General features: G+C 47.2%; 1 protein-coding gene across 1 annotated transcript; it reads right to left on the bottom strand.

Moving 5' to 3' along the window:
* Positions 1 to 571: 571 nt before the first annotated feature.
* Positions 572 to 9,722, bottom strand: DDX20 (DEAD-box helicase 20). The gene is made up of 11 exons (XM_036273562.1): positions 9,409 to 9,722; positions 8,951 to 9,045; positions 7,410 to 7,578; positions 6,374 to 6,488; positions 6,107 to 6,249; positions 5,848 to 5,986; positions 5,689 to 5,747; positions 4,507 to 4,589; positions 3,763 to 3,868; positions 3,542 to 3,643; positions 572 to 2,054 (listed from the first exon to the last, which is right to left on the bottom strand). Exons 1-11 carry the CDS (start codon positions 9,707 to 9,709, stop codon positions 895 to 897), a joined length of 2,472 nt encoding a protein of 823 aa, XP_036129455.1. The 5' UTR covers positions 9,710 to 9,722; the 3' UTR covers positions 572 to 894.
* Between the last annotated feature and the right edge of the window lie 12,655 nt (positions 9,723 to 22,377).

Below are 22,377 nucleotides of genomic sequence, written 5' to 3'. Positions count from 1 at the left end.
CAGCTTCCACCAAATCCTTGACAGGAAGAGCGAGCACATTCCCGTAGCCTACCCGCAGTGCAGGGCCGTTCTTAACCTGGGTTCCTTAGGTGGGCTGAGGTCTATGATCCCCTTGAAATTACACATCCAATTCTTGTTTATAGACAGACGTTCTCTGGGATGAATCTATAGCTTTCATCAGATGCATAAAAAGATGCAAAAACGAATAAAGATTAAGAGCTGCTCTTCTTCCCAGAAAAAAAATAAGACAGCCACCGAGATGCTCAGTGGTTGAATGCATTGTGAACAAGGACCGGTTCACAATCTCAGAAACAAAATTTTGACATTCAAAAGATGAACAATGTATCAACACATGCGGCTAAGCCTGTATTTTTACTGGTAAAAGATATTTTTACTGGAGGAAAGAGCACCAAATCAAGTTCCTTTAGGAAAGTCTGAAGCAATGTTTACTCCTTCCTGCCTAAGCCTAAAAGGGAATTTTCTGACCTCCCATATGACAAATTTCTACAAGAACATATGTATCTCCATGAAAGAGCAGCCCAAGCCTTTTGTAAAGAACTCCGCAGCATAAACTAACAGCTTCAAATCTGAACTGTTTTTATTTTTTTAAGTAAGCAGTGATACAAGTCTTCTCAAATGCTTCTTTTTGGAATGGCTTATAGAAAATGGAACCCTGGGACCTTTTAGCTCTTTGTCCCAAAAATACTTCTTTCAAGAATGTGACCCATGAAGTTTCTTAAAATAATATAACTGGTAGGTCAAAACAATCTGAGAAATAGATGTATCCGTGGCAAAGCCGTAAGCCTTCTTAAGTTCCTAAAACGCCACTCTACTATATAGGTCACGGAAGCATCACTTGATGATACTTCCACGTAGTCTGAGGCATGGCCATCATCACTGGTTGCCACGCATCATTTCCTGCAGGTAAATGGTATTCATGTGATAGGCCGCCATCCAGCCTGGATGCCTCTGAGCATTCCAGTAATACGACTGAGAAGCAGCAGTGTAGTATTCGTGCCACGCCCTATAGTACGCTCTCCAGTACTCCTCATAATCCTGATTGGTTCCAGGGAAACCCTCCTGGGTTTCCCTATGGCGGTCATACCACTCATCTTCCTGGGGTTCTGTCTGCCGATAGGAGGACCGCCTAGGAGGGTTTCTCCGGCTCTGCTTAGCTCTCTGGTTAGCCCCCTCTTTATGCCTTGCCTTTGTCTGGATTTCAGGTGATCCTTGATACTCAACTAGATTAGGGGCATCATTTCCATTCAGAGGTTGTTGCAAAGAGGTATGGCCATCTGCATGGGTCGATTCCAAGTCTTTCAGGGGAATGTCAGAAGAGCCTTCCACACATGACTTATTTCCTTTGCTCTGGGAAGAAGTCCTTGAGCTGTAAGAATCACTGTCACTCTCGGAGTCTCCAGACTGGCTGCTACCTGCCAATGCCCGCACTCTCTCTTCAGTAATTCCGTTTCTCACAAAACCATTTTGAGGATTCACAATCTGGTCCCCAGGACCTGTGTAGTGCCTAATGATTTCCACAGGTTTCTCTAACCCCTCCTTAATGTAGTGTTCATAATCCTCTACCAATTCGGCAAACGTCAAAGTGCATGGCAGATGGACTTTAAAAGAAGACAGACAAGGAATCTGGGGGAGTGACACAGGTAAATCTTCTTTGGCCTGGTGCTGACTGTTGTTTGCGTTTTCAGCAGGGGTCTCAACAGCATGCTTCATTTGCTCTTCCAACTGTGCGGCACAACCCCGCGCTTTTGGTGATCCTGCTTTTTCTAGGATTTCACACTCTGAGTGGCTTTTCACAGGAAGCTTTTGTTTGGTGGTGTTTTTGGAGTTGACTGATAGTGCAGATACAGAAGTATTCCTATAAGAAGCCATGTGGTTACCATGAGCTTTCTGGGTTTGAGAGGTTCTCTCTGTTCTTGGAATTTGCTTCGTTAGGGGCGGGCTGGGTACGCTTGCTAAGCCATTTGTGTGCACAACAGCTTTAACCTCCACATCCCAATCCAAACATTCTTCCATCAGACCAGGAGGAATGGGGTCTACAAAAAAGGAATACAAATATATTAACATTCTTGAGCTGTTCTAGACCAGCATTTTCTGAATGATTTCATAAAACAAGCATTTTGTAAATCAGAACATAAGCTTAGAGCAGTGATATTCAACCGGTGTGCAGCAAGAATTTTTAAAACATGCAACATCTGACTATTTACCAGAGGCACTGACCTCTTTTTCCCTCAGGTTGTCAAAGAAAATATGACAACAGCCAACACAACAATAGCCATCCGGTGTGAATGAATCAAAATTATACCTATTTTTTTTGTCAGATCAGCAAAATATATATATTTTTGGTGTGCCACAGGAGTTTAGTAATTAGTTTATGTGTGCTGTGAGATGAAAAAGGTTGAAAATCGCTAGCTCAGAGCAATTAAAGAAATCTGTAAAAAGATCACAAAATGAATTACTGCGAAGGTAGAACTATTAGAATCCACAGGATTCCCAGCCCTCAGACTAACCCGGCTTTATAAAAATCACCAAAGAAGTTAAGCATAAATTGGTGAAACAGTCATTGTCATAATTATTCAGTAACTACATATCCCATATTCTAGGTCATGCATACACTATACAGGTATACATTTATGAATATGTACATACACATATATAGAGAGAGATATACATATTAACATGCATAAATTCACACATATAGCAAATAAACCATATTTCCACACAAGAGCTGGTAGGGTTCTTGTTTTCAAGAGTTCACTGTTTCTTTTTTTCTTTATCCTCACCCAAGGACATTTTTCTATTTTTGTTCAGATAGAGCAGGAGGGAGAGAGAAACATCGACGTGAAAGGAACACATCGAGTGGCTGCCACCCGCAGGACCCAACCAGGCCCGGGGACAAACTGCAACCAAGGTACATGCCCTTAGTGGGAACCGAACCTGGGTCTCTCTGGACCGCAAGCTAACACTCTAACCGCTGAGCCAAACCGGCCAGGGCAAGAGTTCACTGTTTCTAAGACAGCACCTAAAAAGAGCTGCTTGACAAACAAGTCACTATAATCAAAAGAAAACACTTCAAAATTTTCAAGATAGTGTGCAAATTAAAGACACTGTTCATTCCCCATGGTAACAAAAGAGAATATGGCAAGAATTGCCTTCACAGCGGCAGAAGAGGTAAAATACACCCCCCTTCTATACAAGAATAAAATTACAAGACTACAAACTAAAAAATGGAGCTAATACAGTTTCCACTTTTCACGCGCCAGCAGCCTGCAAGCCTCCCTGCTGCTCAGCTGTAGGACCTACGCAGATCACCTACCTCTCCATGCCTCAGTATCCCCCTCACCAACACAGACCCCAGCGGCACACGCCTCACAGCATGGTGTGAGGATTCAATGAGTTAACATACGTAAGTACTTGGAGCAATACCTGATACATCGTGAGTAGTCTATGTTAGTTGTTATTTTGAACAGGCCTATCACTACCATCCTTATTTTGACAGTAAAATGAAACAGAGAAAATATACCTGGTAAAGGCAGAAGGTTAATATTACATTTCTGGGCAATTTTCATCATCATATTTTCTTCTTCGCCCCGACAACAGTAGGTCACTGCCAGTCCCAACGTACCTAAAAGCACAGAGGGAATGTTATGTAGTAAACCATTTTTATATAACTGACACTCCACGTCCAGCTATCATATTACAGATTCCTCCCCTTAAACAAAGCACTTAAACTTTTCGTTTTACCGAAACGGCCAGCTCTGCCAATCCGATGCATGTATGTCTCCCAGTCCACTGGCACATCCAAATTTACCACCAGATTCACCTTTTCAGCATCAATCCCACGGGAAGTCTTGAATTGAAAAAAAGCAACGTTTGTCTGCATTAACGGCAGCAAGGTGCCAATCTACATACACTACCTCATTCTAGCATAGCCAAGAGCCTAACTAACTACAGGAAGATATTTAGGAGGAAGGAGGATATCGAGACGCAAAGGAAAAGGAAATTCATTTCTGTGACTAACTTCAAGAATAAAGATGAAAATATAAAACATTTTTAAGAAAGCATATCCCTGCCCTGGTCAGTTTGGCTCAGCAATTAGAGGGTTGGCCTGCGGTCCAGAGAGACCCGGGTTCAGTTCCCGCTAAGGGTGCGTACCTCGGTTGCACAACCGGCCCTGGTTGGTCGTGCGGGTGGCAGCCACTCGGTGTGTCCTTTTCACGTCGATGTTTCTCTCTCTCTCTCTCTCTTCCTGTCTCTCCCTCCCACTCTATCTGAACAAAAAATGAAAAAAAATGTCCTCGGGTGAGGATTAAAAAAAAATAAAAATAATAATAAAAAAAAGAAAGCATATCCCTAGCACTGGAAAGACGCTATCTTCTGATCTTCTCGTCAGATACACCCACATAAAATAGGAGATGAAATCTGCACATCTGATAACAGAACATACATTAAGAGGGATTAGTCACCCAAACTGAAGAGGAAATTTACCAAATCTGTGGAAATGAGGACTCTGCAATGAAACTGCTTCAGTTTAGCCATAGCATCAAGACGCTGATTCTGATTCATGTTGCCTAAAAAAACCAGAAATACAACACATTCATCAATCCACAAGAAGCAGGAATCATAACTCCCAGTCTTAACAAATTAAACTATACTAACCAAAGTTAATGTTATCCTTATATGCAAACCCAGGTTAAGGCCTACCGTCAGAATCTCTGAAAATATGGGTAGGCAATCCACTTGAAAGTAAAAAATCAAGTTTAAATGGTGACTAGGTTATGCCTGCAGATAAAACATCATATGTGCGAAGTTACATATGAAGTGTAACAATTCTTAGGAAAATAAGACTGCTTTAATCAGCTGTTTATGAATTTGGTGTTGACCTCTATAGTCAAAATATCTGTCCATCAGAAAACAGTCTCCCGGTATCTCGTGATATACCAAGACTAAACAGGCTTAGGCTTACAGGTTGAAGACTAAGTTGAGATATCAACCAAAACTCCGAAAAGGAGCTCACTGATCAAAAATTCCTTGAAAGCTTTTACTCCTAGTAGGCCAGCAGTAATAATTTACCTCTGTGTCAAAATGAATCACTTTTGCCTTCCCCAAGACCATAAAAGTCAATGCAGTTAGTAATTCTTTTTTTTTTTTTCCAGATTTTTTTGATTTTTAGGGAGAGAAGAAGGGAAAGAAACATTGATGTGAGAATGAAATATCGATCAGTTGCCTCTTGCACACACTCTATTGGGGATCGAGCCCACAACCCAGGCATGTACCCTAAGCAGGAATTAAACCAGCAACCTTTCGGTGCACAGGACAATGCCCAACCAACCGAGCCACACCAGCCAGGGCCAGTTAGCAACTCTTACCATTTTAACAATGATTATGCTGAGAAGCAAAATATTTTTCTCTTAAGATAACAAAAACACTTTGTATGGCTATAACTCCAGTTTTCTAATTTTTTATTATATACCGAGTTATTTCTTAAAAGAACAAGAATACTGATATTATCAAATCCCAATGAAAAATGAACCTGGAATTTCCTTCACTCTGAAGTCTCAGTGTAACCTCACACTCACAAGACAACTCATGAAGTGGTATTTCTTCCGGTGACCTGAGAGAGGCTTCAAGTCAGGATGCTAAACAAAGAACAAAGTAAAATGAACTTACCTGAAATGCACTCTGCAGGAAAGCCTTTAGAAGAAAGGATATCAGCCAAATGCTGTGCTCTATAAAAAATAACATGTATTGCTATAATTTTACAAATGCTGCCCACTCCCATCCTTTTATTTCACAAGTTCCCTCAGATGGCCTTTTAAGGTACATTACCTGCTGTGCAAATTAGAAAAGACCAAGGCTTGATTAAATGGAATTCTGCTGAATAGTTCCTGTAAATGCTGAGCCTTTTCCTCAAATATCTTATGGGCCAAAGGATACATACTGACAACTTTGTAATACTGCTTCAAACCTACAAAGAAGTCAAGAGTCTTCTGTTAAAACAAACATATGAAAGTAACAAGCAACTAAGCAAAGGAAAATTCCAGAGTATCACAAACCAGTAATGTAAGTATCCAATATCTATACACACCTATGAGACTTGGGTCACTGGAATTGAGTCTTACAAAAGTGGGTTCTCTCATGTACTTTGCCAAAGCATTAGCCAAAAAGTCTGGATAAGTAGCTGATACTGCCACCATCTGTTTACTGGCAGGCAAGGAAGAATAAATCCAACTGTAAAAACAAAAGGAAAACACACGCCATGGAAACTATTCAGACAGTAACCACCACCTGGAAAAGTTAAAGACAGACCCTTTGGAGCACCATTTTAATAGTCAAGTTAATTATTTTTTCTTACTTTATTTGCTCCTGGAAGCTGCCTTCTTCTAAAAGCTTATCCGCTTCATCCAGAATAAAGAGACGGATACTGCCTGGGTTCAAGTAGTCAAGTTCTATCAGTTGTTTAATTCTGCCTAAATTAAAAAAAAAAAAAGAAATATTTATGATGTTCCAAATTTGTGCAAGTCTCAGCCAATGTCATTCTACTTAGAGGTTGTCCTGCTGACTTTCCTGACCCAATCCTCATTCATTTATGCACTAAACCACAAATTAGAAATTCTGAGTTTTGATCTTGCCTAACTCCATTATTTCCGCCCCATATTTCATCAAAATACACTATTCCTATAAAGAGACTTGAATGGTAAAGGCACTGAATGCTAGATTCTGATTTTCAGTGGTTCATGACTGAATGATTAAAGCAAAGAATAATCCCAATCCAGGGTTTAGAAGGGCTTCCTAAAAATTATCTCATTCCTCTTCTTCTCAAATCTATCCCATACATGTTCTTAAACATCCCAAGTTCATAAATTCTATTGGTAATCCAGTCACATGTCTATATATCACTGGTGCAAGGCTCTTCATTTCTTTTTTTGTTGTTACAGATGTTTCTCCTTTTTTACCCCTTTGGCACCCCCCTCCCCACCCCACCCCAGCCCCGTCCCCGGCTTTGTTGTCCATGTCCATTGGTTATGCATACATGCATATAAGTTAGGCTCTTCATTTCTAATCCTCAAAATAATTATCATAGTTATCAAAGATTCCAATATTATTATATTAAAAGTGTTCAGCTCCTGCCCAGCTGGTGTGGCTCAGTGGCTGAGCATCAACCCATGTACCAGGAGGTTGCTGGTTCGATTCCTGGTCAGGGCACATGCCTGGGTTGTGGCTCAATCCCCAGTGTGGGTGTGCACGAGGCTGATGTTGCTCTCTCATCGATGTCTCTCTCTCTCTCTCTCTCTCTCTCGCTACCTCTAAAAATCAATAAAAACATTTTTAAAAATTAAAAGTGTTCAGTTCCTAAAAGCTCCAGTTACGAACAGGCATTGACATCTTACCAGGAGATCCAACGGCAATATGACACTTTTTAAGTCTGGCCTTGTCTTGAGGTAAGGGAGTGCCTCCAATAAAGACATGACACTCTAAGCCTTCCATTTTTATTCCAATGGCTGTGATAACAGAATGGATCTGTACAGCAATTTCTCTTGTGGGAGCCAAGATCAAAATCTAAGAAAACATAAAATACACCTTTAACGAGTCAGTAAAATAAATACGTGATTGGCACATTATATAATGAACTATTTTTCCTTTGAATGATCACTGTATTCACTCAGAGAATATTAAATAAGAACCTACTATGTTCTAAGCAACACACAAGTTGCTGTGGAGTCAACAGTTAACAGTGCAAAATCCTTGCTCAAATGGCATTTTAATTCTTGAATCATAAGAAGATATACAATAAACAAACATACATAAACAATGGCAGGAAAATAAAAAGTGCTATGAAGAAGAATCAAACAGGGAAAAGAAAAAGAAGCAACAAATGAAGGAAAAGAGTCATTTTAAATGGGGCCATCAAGCAAAGCCCCTCTAACTTTTGAGTAGACACCCAAAGGTACATCCCAGTTTTCGGCAAGAGGAAACAGCAAATAATACTTCTTTTTCTGAATTTTCCCAATTTTCAAAAATGAATATGTATTACTTTAAAGATCTTAAATGTTAAAAATACTGATTTTATTTACGGAATTTATTCAGGGTTTTGGCATTTGCCCAGCTGCCGAATATCAGATGCCAAAATCTCAGATAAGTCTCAATTCACAAGTAGAATAGCCCAGGTCTTTGGGAAGTAGGATGATCTCCTGTGTGCAGCATCACCTGGGATTTGGTAAGTATAAGGTAAGATTCAAAAAGCTTTCCAGACCAAGAGTACGAGTCCCTGGGTTAAAAACCAGTGTTGGAAAACCATCATTAGAGATACAGGACTGAGAATGTGAAATACAGTCTGTTGTGACAACTAAACCACAAAGTAAGACTATGGGATCATATCTGATTCATCTCTGTCTCTCTAATGCCTGGCAAACTAATGATATGGGCTCAACACATCTTTGAAGAAATGATCCCCAAGCCCAAATATCCTTCCTGTTAACTTGGGGAAGGCCACCTTAGACCTACTCAGAAAGAGCCTAGAAGATGGAAGATCAGCGATACATGCACGAGCTGCAGTTATCATCGATACCCAGAGAACCATACCCCACGAATCAGGCCAAGTGCTAACTCTCGTCACAATCTGATCATCAAGTAAAAAAGAATCTCAATTTTCTCTTAAGTAATGGCATCATTGACACACGTGACAGACATTCTATTTAAGATGCAGTAATAGTAGAAAATTCCTAGCTTCTAACACTAATGCATTCTTGGTCACCATCCAGACTACCACCACTCAATGGCCTAATGTCTTACTGTAACTTTTCATATGGCTTAACTCAATCATTCATCAAATTCGCATCTATCTCTGAGGAGCTACTGGTACTTCATCTGACCTGTGATAAAATCCACCTAACACACCCTCCTCTGGGTCCTCTGAGCTAAATAAACTCACCTGGGTGCTTAAGTTTTCAAGAACAAGAGAGTCCAAAGCAATGGTGGAGAAGACACAGGTTTTCCCGGTGCCAGACTTCGCCTGAACAATTAAATCTGCAAAGGAAAACCAAATGATCACTACACAGTGAGAACTGAAGATGCTTAGGTGCCAACCACGAGTCACAGAGCTGGAGGGGTCTCCAGAAATCACCTAGTTGGCACCTCCGTTTTCGCTAACAAAAACGCACGGCCATACCCAGAAGCGCCTCGTGCCCGGACCTCTACCGGTTACCTTCGCAAACTCAGAACCACGCATCTGTGCGGACAGAGCCCGGTCTACCTTTCCACCAGCCTGCGCCCGCTGCACCCGAGCTAACCGAGGCGAGACCGCGTGCGGGCCGAGCCCGGCGGCCGGCCGGCCCTTGCAGACCACGCCGCGCTCCGCACCCCCTCGGCCCCGCCAGGGCCCCGCCTCACCGAGCCCGCAGCGCCCCAGGGGGATGGCCTTCAGCTGCACGGGCGAGGGCCGCTCGAAGCCGGCCGCCCGCAGCCCCTCCAGCACCGGCCGCGACAGCAGCAGCGACTCGAAGTCCGCGGGCTCCGAAAGCAGCACGTCCCCCGTGCGGGTCCGCGGGCCGCTGACATCGTGGGCCGTCCGCAGGCTCCGCACGGGTCTGGGTGCGGGCGCCGGCGCCGGCGCCGGTGCGGCCGCGTGCTCCGCGGACACGGCGGTCTCCCCGGGCGCTAAGTCCGCCGGGGCTTCAAACGCCGCCGCCATGGTAGCCGCGCCACCAGATCTCGCGGTACTTGAAGCGGGGAGCCTGAGAGCGAGAAGAAGAAAACTTTATTAGCACTCCTCCCGCGAACACACGGACAGGCTTGGCCTGGAAGAGGGGGCCAGGGACGCAAATCGGAGGCTCAGAAAGACGGGGAAACCGCTATAAAAACAAAAAACTGTGGCCTGAGGAAGATGGAGGCAGGAGAGGAAAGGAGAGGATACCGGTGTGTCGCCGCCTGCGGCCTGCAGAGGGCGCCGCGCGTTCACGGTGGAGCCGCCGCCCCGCCTCCGGCCCTCTGTGGGCGGTCCGCCAGCCCCGCGCCCTGCGCCGTGCGCCCTGCGCCGCCTCCCTCCCAGCGCGGTCATTGTGATGCCGCCGCACGTCACGCTTCCGGCGCTGCTCGGCTCCGCGGTCACTCCCCCAGCCCTTCCCGCCCGGCCCCCGCTCGGGGCCCGCAGAGTGCCCGGGGTGTCGCACGCAGGCTGGCCGCGTGGTCCGGCCTCTGCGCGGCAAGGATCCGCCAGCCCCAGCCCCAGCCCCGCGCCCTAACGGCGCCCGACGCACCGGGAGCGCTGTGCGGGCGCGCTGAGCTGAAGCCGGGAAGGGGTTGGCACCTCCGACAGTCCTGTCCCCGCCTCCAGACTGTGCTTGGACCCCGTCCGCCTTCTCAGCAACTCCGTGCAGATGCCGCACACTCGTCCCAAACTTAACGTCTCCTCAGTGTTGCTCTTATCGCTCCCGCCCCCTCGCAAGGTGGTGACTTAGTTTTTAACCACTTTCCCTTACTTTAGGTCTCTGCTCAAGTATCGCCTTTTCAAAAGTCTTTTATAAACACCCCAACTAGCTCCCCATCCTGTCGGCTCCCCTTCCTTTCCCATCACTTTTCCCCTGTCTGCTATTTTTTTTTCATGGTACTTATCTGTCTGAAGTTATGTGTTTATTGTGTCTCCCTCACTCTGTGAGGTCAGAGACCTATTCTGTCCTGTTGTCTGCTGTATCCCTAATGGAAGAGAAACAATCTGACACATAGTAAATGCTCAATATTTATTGAATAAATGCTTTCCCATAAGAGTTTTAGTCATAATTCCATTTCTGCAATGTAATCTTATTCTGCATCCAACCCCAACTTTTTCCTTTGTCCCTTATAGCATAATCCTGGTCATTATATTTCAATCGTGTTCACAGGCGCGCGCACACACACACACACACGCAGTGAGGACCCAGATTCCAAACCATGCTGCGGCATGATAATTTAATTGAAAGGGGGTCCTGGAGATGGATTTTGCTTAGAAATGTACAAAACAATGAGAAAATGTCAAGTCTCCGGGTGAAAGCAGAGGGACTCCTGGGACTGGGCAGGAAAGGCCCCAGGCTTCTTCTTAGTACCCCACCTCTCTTATCCACCAATTCCCAAATCCCAAACCTGGGAATTATTCTTGACTTCACCTCCTACTAGCCCTCTCCCCTAACAATTCACTGAGCACAGGTAATTGTGTCTCCAAATATTTCCTCCATTACTCTTCTCCAGTCTCCATAGCATCTGTCCTATTTTAGGTCCCTTCATCACCCTAACTATTGCAACAACCTCCTGAATGGTTTTCCTGCCCGGTTTCTCCTCACTCTGGTCACCTATCCCACAGGTGCTGGGATGATTTTTAGGTGGACATCTTAGATTGTTTGGGTCCAGCTTTAGATTCTTTTGTCAACTTTTTTATTTCCCATCCCAGGATCCCCTTTCATAATGCAAATCATTCCAGTCTAGCTCTTACCTGTTCTTGTTCCTTGTTTACATATCTGTCCCTCACACTAAATAAACTATGAGCTTCTCAAAGAAGGGAATTTTTGTCGCCCCAGGCTCTCCAGCCCAGCACCAGGCCCTTGATTGAGTGAGTGGCTGACACTTTCTTGCTCAAAAGTCCCTGCTGGGTCTCTAGGCCCACAAGAGTGGTCTTTAGAACTCAAACCCATCACTGTTGAAGAACCGGCTCTCTTACCAAAACAAACAAAAAGACTTTTTCCAGCAGAGAACACATAGTTTTAACAGCATTCTGTTATTGAATTTGCTGGTTATGACACAAACGTTGCAATGTTCCTGGGGATAAGTTGTATTGCTATAGCTAAAACCACAAATCAATAAAATGTTTTCCCCAGAAGGTAAAAATTCCAGTATTGCAGTTGATCATAATTTTTAGTGCTGGAAAGGTAAAACACTGAATAACTAGGTAAGGTGTGAGAGTAACATGCACAGAAACCCGCTGGACTGCTGTCTGCCTCCCAGTCTCCCCCAGGATAAAATCACAATGGGACCCCAGCCTCTTTTTGTGCTATTCCTTCTCCCTGGAAAGCCTTTCCTCATGTCAGGTACCTGGAGCTAGAATAGGGAGAGATTCCTGCGAACTGAAGACGGGGGAGTAAGACTCAGACTCAGACTAGATATTGAGGTTCACATGGCCCCATCCATTCATTTCTTCACAGTGGTTTCTGTGCCCAGAGGGAAAGAAAACAATGTAAATAAAGGCATGGATATGGCCCACCCTGGGTGTGAGGCTCTGTGGGAAAATGTGAAAAGAAGGGAAGAAACTAAGTTCGTGTAGCTATTTTTTCTCATTTGACACTCACAGCAACAAAGGGTTGGCAATGTTACTATTTGCATTCAATCTGCAAACATCTCGTTATTCATTCTTTCCACCAGAATCTTCTGAACACCTCATATGAATCAGCCGAATGCTAGAGACACGAAAATAGGACAGAATAGAGGCCTTGCCCTCAAAGAGAAAGAAACAGGCGCTCAGGGCGCACTGATCAAGGAGGACATATGCAAGCTCAGTCGACCTCGCCACTTCGCGCTTCGACTTTCGCGGCTTCACTCTATCGCGGGCTTTTCAAATATATTCATTAAAAAGTTGATCAAGACAGTGAAAATGATACAGTGTGCACTCGGTTGTCTGAGTCAATTATACACCCCTGTATTACAATTACAATTAAAATCACTGCATGTATGGACTGTAGGCCTATGTATTCGAGCACCCCAGGAATCCTTCAACGCCAGGTGCAACTGCTGGAGTCTGGAACGGATGAACCACGATAACCGAGGGACGACTGTAGCGAGGGCGGTGTAAAATCATGTGCACTGACATTTTCAGGGCCTTCATTGCTCACAGTGTGGTTGGCATGTGGGGGAGAGGAGAAACTTCTGAGAAATCGAGGCAAACAGTAAAAGCCTTCCTCTCTGTGCCCTTCTCGTCCCCACCCCAAACCTAATGGTCCAAAGTGTGCACAGAAGTAGGAGAAAAACTCCAGGCACAGGCCCTTCCTCCCCTAACCCCCGGAGTCGAGCATTTCTCCCAAAACCACAGCACCAGGAGACAAAGCCAAGTTCCATGAAGTGCATTTTCTGAGCTGATTTTCCCAGCTGATCCAGAAGCGTAGGTAAGGAGTTCACCAGGCAGTGAGAGCGGGAGGAGAGCCCACCAGCCAGACACGTTGGGAAGATATTCTGGGCAGAGGGAACAGTTTGTGCAAAGGCGTGGGTAGAAGCAGGAGAAACCTTAGTAGTTTAGGGAAGGCAAGACCTTTAGTGCAAAGGGAGACAAGTATGACAGCAGTTGCCAGGAAACGAGGCTGCAGAGACACATTAGTCCCACCTTATGGAGAACCTTGCCTGCCACCGTAACAAATAGAAGATGATCATGCTGTGTGTTCCAAAAGCGAGGTAGAGTTATGTCACAATAAAGAGAGATGCAGTTGGAAAGGTAGCATGGGACTTGATTGACGGCAAAGGGGAGGAGTTTGGATTTGAACTTGCAGACCTGGGAGCCTCATGAGAGTTTGGGAACTAATTGTGACAGGGGAGGGCAAGGCCCGCTTTGCACCTAACAGCTCCTGGGTCTTGTAGGTGTTGGGACATGGCTGTCCTCGTGCCACTGCTACCTGTATGCTGCATGTCCAGGAAGCAGTGACTGAGCGCGTGCTTCTGAGTTCTCTTTCCCTCCTATGTTCATTCTTCATTCAGTTCATCTGCTCAGTGGATTAGTGCCAGCAATAAACCTGTTACACCAAGTTAATCAAGGAATAATACCTGGCCTTCTGGACAGAATGTATTATTTCATGACCCAGCTTAATCCTAAGTGACTACCTCCCAACATGGAGGAAACTGTCTTTGCATGTGCCCCAGGGCCTCGGGAGTGGCCATATCTTCACACAGGAATTCGGAGGAAAGACAGCAAAGGCTGGGGCCCCTGTGCTCTGTGCAGCCACCTCTCGCCATGGCGAGATTTGCTGGGATGGCGTTCAGAGGAGAACCTCAGGCCGTCCTCCCTCTCTCCAGACCAGACTCCCCTCTGCCCAGGGCCCACGCTGATTAATTGCCCCATTTCATATCGGAGCCTCAGTTCTTCAGGGAGGACGGGAGCACGTTTGCTCTTCTCCTTGCGAGAACGGGGCCCAATTCATTCTTGTCTGGGCAGCATAATAAATAACCTGCTCGGTTGGCAGGGATTTTATTAGAGACTGATGGGACATTTAACAATAACTGGGGCCTGTGATTTATTAGGTAGGGAGGTTCATGGCATCTCTGAAGACTGGGAATGTGGAATTTAATTGATAAAGCGGCTGTCAGGCGCAGTGAGATGCACTCAATAGAATATGCATTTGAGGGATTCTCTTTGGAGCTGTCAGGAGGGTTTCTGCTAATCATATTCGACTCCTAAGGATGACGGTGTCTGTTGGATATCTAGGGGAGACATGAATGCCAGGAGGGGACTCTGAAGGGGGCCCAGGGAGGGGTGCACCTGTCAGTTGCCCAGCCTGATGGGAGAATGTGACACAAATGAGCAAAAGGCAGAAAGGATTTCACCCTAAGGACTTCCATCGCCTTCAGGGGTCTATGTCTCTCTTCCATGAGCCACTCAAGAAAAGAGGTGCTGAACACCCACTTCCTGGGAAAGGGGGGACTTATAAGGATTAAATGGCAAGACGAGAGATTTGTTCTGGAATTTTTAACTCCCTAAATCCTGAGGTTTCTGCACCACAGACCGCCTTGGCACACAACACACATACCCCCACACCACAGTCACCCTCCTGCCCCCAGCACACACACACACACACACACACACCAGTTACCCCACACCCACACAGCTCCCTTGAACCCCTGATTCAGGTGGCAGCTCCTCCTGTCTCTGCTGCTGTCGTGCCAAGAACAGTGCCATCGAAACTCAGAGGGATGGAGTCTCACCTTTTTTTGTTGATGTCTCACAGCTCCGGAGACCCCAGAATCCAGGCTGAGTATCTGGAAATAAATGCTTGTGGTTTGGCCTGTGCAGAGCAGACAGCTACCTCACCCCCTGGGCCACCCTCCACCCAGGGTCCTGACAACCAGGCAGGTTGGTGTTATCTCCCAGGGCCATCAGTGATGGCACAGCTCTGTCCTCAGGCAGTCTCGAGCCTTCCAAGGCAGCTCTGCTCACATTTTCTGTCTCCCCCACCCTCCAGCGGGCGTTCAGCTCTAAACAAGGCCATGTAAGGCAGAGAGGGGCTTTCTCAGGCCAGAGCCTGAGTCCCTCCTTTGATCCTCCGCATCTATTCTTAGGTCCCTGGAGACTGGTCTGCCTACCAGGTTCTCTCCAGGGGCAGAAAAGGAGGGGGAGGCAACAGCCAGGGAAGAAAAAGTAATTGTCACTGTCTAATCTGAGCCTCAGTGGTGACACCAAGGGACCTCTGAGCAGAATGGATACAGCAACTGGTTTGATTAAATCAAACCTCTCCCGCAACCTTGTTAAATTAAACTGACAGGCAGGGAGCAGATGAGGGAGGCAGAGGGACAGTCGCCTCGGTGGGGGGCAGGCGCGGCCCAGAGCCAGGGTGGTGGGAAGACCAGACGGTAGCAGAGCAAGAGCCTACCCTCTCCCTACTTGCCAGCTATAGATAGGAGGCAAGATTTATGGACCTGAGGTGCTCAATACCTGTCTGAGCACAGGCCTTGAAACTGACACCCCGGCAGACTGCTGCCTCCCTATAGGCCCCCTGAACTCCCTCGGCCACATTTGGAACAGTGCTCTTGACATTTCAAAGGGCCTTTATCCACTTTACCTTCACAATGGGCAGGTAGCAGTGGGATTATTTGCCCCACTTCCCAGTTAGAGCAAATGAGGCGTGGTTCTTACAGGCCACCTCGAGGCAGCAGAGCCAGCCCCAGGCCCCCTGCCGCCTGGTCCACCTCGCCTCCCACATGACGCCATATGGCAGAACTTCCCAGATTTAGTCCCTGGACTGCTGTCTCCTCCCACCCACTGGAGAAATGTAAGCCACACAGCTTGCTTTGTGGGCCATCAGGAAAATGCCAATTCTCAACTGCCTGAGTGCAGCCCACCTGCAAAGCAGGCGGCTAACTTCCAAAGGTCACAAGGCCATCCTCAGGTACTCACGTCCCTCTCGCACATCCCCAAGCCCTTCCAAGCCATTGCCGTTCTACCTAGTTACAATTCAGGGGAGGGGGGGAGATACTGTTAGCAACACCAGCAAACAGCAACTGTAGAAGGATCACACTGATAGCCTTCTGGCTTCCTCACCTGTCACCCAGTTTTTCACCTGCCAAAGCTCATTTTCCACTCACCAGTGAGTGGGTGAGAGCTCATTTCTTTCTGTGTCTGAGCCTCACACACACTCACACACACGTGGAGACACAGAGCCTTTGTGAGCAGAGTAATAGCTCACCCGGCAGGCCCTGTCTCATTCTAGAGGCACTTTGATGATTCTTCCGTAGGGAGGACACCAGGATGTGGGTGCTGGTGACGATGGCGCCCACTGATTGCCGAGCACACTGGCACACGCACTGCACACCAGTGAATGACCAGAGCGGGGCAGGAGAACAAAGGACAGGGGAAAGGGTAGGGAGGAGCAAACTTTCACCACTGCCACCGTGAAGAAACAGACATTTTCTGGGTGAGAGACAGACATTTTCTTTATCCTCACCTGAGGACATTTTTTTTGTTTATTTCTTTTTGTTCAGATAGAGTGGGAGGGAGAGAGAGAGAGAGAGAGAAACATCAGTGTGTAAGGAACACATCGAGTGGTTGCCACCCGCATGACCCAACCAGGGCCGGGGACAAACTGCAACCGAGGTACATGCCCTTAGCGGGAACCGAACCCGGGTCTCTCTGGACCGCAGGTCAACACTCTAACCGCTGAGCCAAATCAGCCAGGGCGAGAGACAGACATTTTCTTGGTGAGGACAAACAACTGTAAACATTATTCCCCAACTACGTGCCACACCAGACATGGTACCACCATGCTTGTTCCCATGGTTGTGGCATGATTTCCATCACTGTCACCAGTGAGCAAAAGATAGCACATAGCAGACAGAGAGATAGGTACAAGGTACTTAGACAAATATCACCAGCCTCCTAAACTCAGCTTTGGTGCTGATTGGCCCCACCTATACTCCACATTACCAGCCTATCTGTCTGAGATCATAGAGCAGATCGTATCTAAGGCAAGGAGTTGAGTTCCCCTAGAAACACCTGCCAAAGTGAGGTGGAGGAAGGAGGGCTTGCCTGGTGGACAGGGTGGAAAGGTCAGTGGGTCTGGGTCCCCAGGCTGCTTCTGCCATTAGCAACGTGAATGACTTGAAGCAAATCACCCGACACTTCTGAGCTGCACGTTTCTAATTCATAAGATGATATGCTTGGGCAGCAAATGCAGACTGTTAGAGTTTTAAAACTTTAGAGATTGTAGAGGAAAAAACAGACCCAAAAAGGTTAAAATTCCTTGTCCAATCCAAAGGGCATGGATTCTGGAGCCAGAACCAGAGCCTGTGAGCCCTAAGGGATTCCGGCTCCTCATCTCCCTTCCTCATCTGCAACATGGAGGCAGCAGGAGCCCTTGCCCTACGGGTCTGGGAGGAACAGACGAGAGCCTGACACAAGGAAAGCCTTTAATAAATGCTAGGAACACTATTTCAGCGACAGACCGGATGCTCAGCCCCACATATCTTGACTTCTGGTCTTTCCATGAGGTCATAATTCCCTGATTATCTATAAGGTCCTTCTCAGCTCCCAAATTCTATGATACTAAGTCAGAAAGATTAAAATGCAAGTTATTTCCAAATCCCTCCAGGCAGAGACACAAAAGACCATTTGGGGGTTCATTATTCACTCTCCATTGCCTCAGTCACTTGCTATGGATGATGATTCATGGGGAATAATCACAGCAAAGAAAACCTGTCCAAAGGCGGGAAAGGGGGGTGGGGCAGGAACAGCCCAAACTCCTTTGCATGTTCGGCTCCTATTTTTCAGTGTGTATCTTCATTTGTTAAGTGATGACAGTGTTTCTTAGCCTCATTGGCTTTTTCTTGGTATAGTCTGCCGCCGCTGCCGCTGCTGGGAGTCACTGCTCACCTGCCCCACCCCACAAAACCCCAGGGGGAGGGGCCTGTCTCTCTGGGTAGGCAGAAGCCTTCATAGAAGCAGCTGTCACCCTCGACACTGGCTCCCCTCAGGGTGTCCAGGCTGAAATCTCCACCCTCTGATCAGGGCTAAGAGAGTTCTCTGGCCCCTGAAAACGACCAGAAGAGGCATAGGAGCCAGCCTGGTGGAAGTGAATACACATCAAGCCAAACCTGAGAAGTGACCTCTTTTCCTCCTCACTGTGCAGCTCCAGGAGAAGAAGCAGGCAGCCTTCTTCCTCTCTCGCTAACAAGTCTCCCCCTGGCAGGCTGCCAGCCCCTGGTCCTTGCTAACAGCTACGAGAAGCTGGTAGAGATGGCTAAGCAGTGTGTAATAAAAGGAGCCTTCGCTCTGAGCTGCAGGCCACGGTAAGGTTACCGGGAAGCTGGCGCTGGGCCCCTGGGGAGTCAGATGTTGCAGAACGTCCCCCGGACAGTGTGAGCAAGTCACCTTCTTTGTCACTGCAGTTCACCAGCATCAGTTTGCACAAAGTTCTTAAGTATTTCCCTTAGCTGTGCCCTGACATTCTTCAGGTGTCTTGCAGTTGAAAAATATTTGCTTTTCCAGAAAATGTTTGCAAAATGAAAATATTTGCTTCCCTAGTAGCAATAAACCATTGCTTAGGTATGGTAAGCACCCAGTCCAAGCCTGCAACTAATTCCAAATAGGGCTCAGTCACAGCCCGGCGCTAACTATATGATTTGGACTAGTGTAATTTTGCACTTAGTATTTCCTCTGAATAATTCAGATGAGATAGCCCATTCATACACAGAGTTTTCTCAAAACACTATTGAGCAGGTCCTCAAACGATGTCATTTTGTTCAATACCGCTTTATGAGATGCCATGGGGACTTAACTTTTTTTAAGGTTTTAAAATTGATTTTTAGAGAGAGAGGAAGGGAACGAAGAGAGAAACATTGATGCAAGAGTGAGACATCAATCGGCTGCCCAGGCAGAGCCCACAACCTGGGCATGTGCCCTGACCGGAATCAAACCAGCAAACTTTTGGTGTATGGGATGACACCCAGCCAATTGAGCCACACTGGTGAGGGCAGAACTTAAGTCTTGTTTCTATCAATTAGCTTATGGTGAAATTAGTTTCCTTATACGTCGCTTCACTAAAGTTGTGGAGCCCATCAAAGATAAATGAGGACTTATTATACAGCTATTTCTTCCTCCAGCATCTTCCTTCTGTCCCCCTCCAAAAAGTTTTAGCTCCTGCATAACTGACATCCCCGTCTTGCAGACAGGTGACTTTGAAAAGAAGTTAAGGCTGTGTGGATAATGTCTAAGTTAGTACTATGTGCAGAAGTGATGGCGATTCTGTGGATGGGGAGCTACCAGGACTCACCCCCTCAGTGGCTCTAGTCTCAGCAACCCTGCTTTCCACAGACTAGTGTGCTAGAAATGGGTTACCGTGGAAACAGGGAGACTTTATTGCATCACAACACAGACCAATGTCTTGGGCGTCGGTTGCTCTGTCTGTAAGAGGAAAGAACGACATTCTGTGTTTGAAGACACTAGAAGCTAAGGGGATTTTATAACTAGTCTTTGATTCCTCTACCTAGTCAAAAAAGTTTTCCATTAAAACCCAAAGTGAATCTTCCTTTTGGAACTGAGAGGCCTCCCAACATAGAGGCCACTTCCTCCTTCTGCTGTCTCCCTGGCACTGGGACTGTAAGAGGGAGGCAAGGAGCCCAGTCCTCTAAGAGGGACAGAGGAAGATGTCATGAAGCTAGGAGGTAGAGTTTTTCAAGAAGAACTGGGCCTCCGTCTAGTTCCTCCCCCGCCACCCCAGTGCTCACACTCAGACCCAGTCTCTCTCAGCACCTCCGGGCCTGCCTGCCTAGAGAGATCAGTTCCGCAGCGATATCTGAACGCGTGCCAACAGCACGTGTTTATCTCTATGGTCAGCCCTTCCTGTTGGTGCTCAGGAGGCCTGGGGGGAGCCGCAGGGGGGTTGAGGTAATGGCTGTTGACAGCTACAAGGGTGGAAGCGTGAAGGCAATGGGGATATGCATAGACCCCACCCCTGGGAGGATGATGTGATGAGGTTTCCAGACTGTACGTGGCCATATGTTTCTTTCTTCACATCAGGATGAGATCCCCAGCTCTTCTCTTGCCAGTGGAGAGGGGATGGACACTGCCTCACTCAGGGATGGGTCTTTAAGAGCTGGGACTTGGTAGGTGGGGCCCTCCAGGTGGGGGCCATGGATCTGGAGCCAGGAGAATGGCAGTGTTTCCAGTGAGCTCTGTTGGGACACATCTGGTCCTGCCTCTCCCTTTGAGCTTAGTCATTGGTGCCAGGACCCTCAGGCTCTGGCAGTGGGACAGAGGGGGCCACCCTCCCTGACTAAGCTGGGCAAACCCCAAAAGTCTAACACCCTTAGGCACCATTTCCAGGAGCTGCACCATCTCCCGCAGGAAAAGGACCCTCCTTTCATGTATCCTCACCAGCAGGCAGCAAATGCTGAGATGCCTACTGAGGGTTCCACCTCGGGGTGGCTTTGAGAAAGGCTGTTCAAAACTAATCTCAAGACCTCTGATTTATTCCTCATTTTCAAGTGAGATAATCTCATCCGCCCTTGAAGTTGAGTTTTGGGGTGCAGGAGGGAGGAGGCTGACCATTTGATTTCTCTTCAGCAAAAATGGATCACCCTCCCCCCATCCTCAGCCCAGAAATATTTACCTATGTTTATGTAACCATGGCAACAGGCTTTATTCTCTATCACTTAAACCCTTTTAGAAAAGAAAGAAGGAGAAAAGTGGGAGGCGGCCATTTTCCCCACTCCTGCCTCCTGCTCTGCACAGATGACCTCTTCAGAAACAAGGTGAAAGAGCCCCAGAGCCCTGGGTGCGATGTTGGCCTTCTCAGAAGAAAGGGAGCAAGAAAGTTGCAGTGGCCCAGCATCATGGAGGGACTTCAGAGTTTGACAGTGCTTGTCCTCCAAAGTCCTGTGGGAACCACACAGTAATAGCACCTCTGACTTGTCTGGAACCTCTCTTTTGAGCACTGTACTGAGATTACAGTCATCGATTTTTTTCTTGCCATCTGCTTAAAAGTGGATGGATGGAATGAGACCTGGCTTTGCTGATGACATACACGTGGTCTCCAAGATGGATTCTTCTTGTCCTGGCTACTTCACAGAATACTGTCAAAGCAGAGCTGTGTGAGGAGGGTAAGTGTTAGAGCACATCGGTCTGAGCTAAGCAAGGGAAACCAAGGACAGTAGAAGGAAAGTATTTATGCAGGCATCCTGTGTTGTCAAGAGTATGTAAGACCTAACCAACCAGTCTTAAGTTCTTGCCATGAGATCATCCTTGTTCCTTGAAGCTTTGGTTGCAGCCATCCTCCTATCTTCCAAAAGGAGTCCAGTCCCTGAGCTCTCAGAGTTAGAGAAAACCCAAGCTTAAACTTGGCTCTGAAGACTATTTCAACTACAGACCCACACATGTTTTGTCAGTGTCACAGTGAGGGAAGCTCTATCCTCCAGTTGGGAATCCCCCTTCGGGGTCTTCTCCCGGTGGAAGGCTTACTCTCTGGACTGTATGTTAATGGCCGGTTCCTCTTTCTATCCCAACGCCATAGGGTTCAACTCCAGAACTGGTTCAGTGGGCTGGGGACAACAGCTCAGTCCTTGGAGGTGGCTCTCATTCTGAACACTCCACGGGTCACGTGAAAAGGAGCCCCATGGGATCTCAGCTCACAACTGCAAGGAAGCCAGGGCGAAGGGTGGAGGGCTGGCTGGGCGACCTCCGGGAGAACAGAATAAATGTAATTTCAGGCTCTCCCAGAGGGGGTTGGCAATGCCTGTGCACATCCTCAGCTCCAATCCGCGGGTGTTGGTTTTACCGACCCAAGGGAGCGCGGGCACCGAAAGCAGACTTCAGACCAGGCTGCGACCCACCTGCACCCCTTCTTTCTTCCCTCTATCCCTCTGCTGCGGTTGCCTCAGCTTCGTCCTCACCGGGCTCTCAGGACCAGGCCGCAACACGTGCGCGCGTCCACTGTCACTGAGGACCCGGGAGGCCACCTGACTGGACTCTGCGAAGTCTGCACGCCTGAAGATGTTCGTTTTTGTCCTCCTTCCCTCTCGGCTTCCAATAGCAAGCAGAAGCGGCGCTCTTTGCTGACACCGATCAGAATGATCGCCGCGCCTGCAGTCTCTCCGCGCCTTCTCTGGGGCCTTCGAGGCCTGTCTCGTTCAGAGACCCCAAATTCTGCC

This window comes from Molossus molossus, unplaced genomic scaffold, assembly GCF_014108415.1.
Source record: "Molossus molossus isolate mMolMol1 unplaced genomic scaffold, mMolMol1.p scaffold_m16_p_20, whole genome shotgun sequence".
In the NCBI taxonomy this organism is placed as follows: Eukaryota; Metazoa; Chordata; class Mammalia; order Chiroptera; family Molossidae; genus Molossus; species Molossus molossus.
This window is presented reverse-complemented; position numbering and strand designations above follow the sequence as displayed.

Excerpts from the sequence above, each read along its gene's own strand:
- DDX20 (XM_036273562.1), bottom strand. The coding sequence starts at position 9,709 with ATGGCGGCGGCGTTTGAAGCCCCGGCGGACTTAGCGCCCGGGGAGACC. Across the intron at positions 6,489-7,409 it reads TATTGCCGTTGGATCTCCTG|GCAGAATTAAACAACTGATA; the intron begins GTAAGATGTCAA and ends TTTTTAATTTAG. Across the intron at positions 4,590-5,688 it reads TCCTGCAGAGTGCATTTCAG|GCAACATGAATCAGAATCAG; the intron begins GTAAGTTCATTT and ends TGGTTTTTTTAG.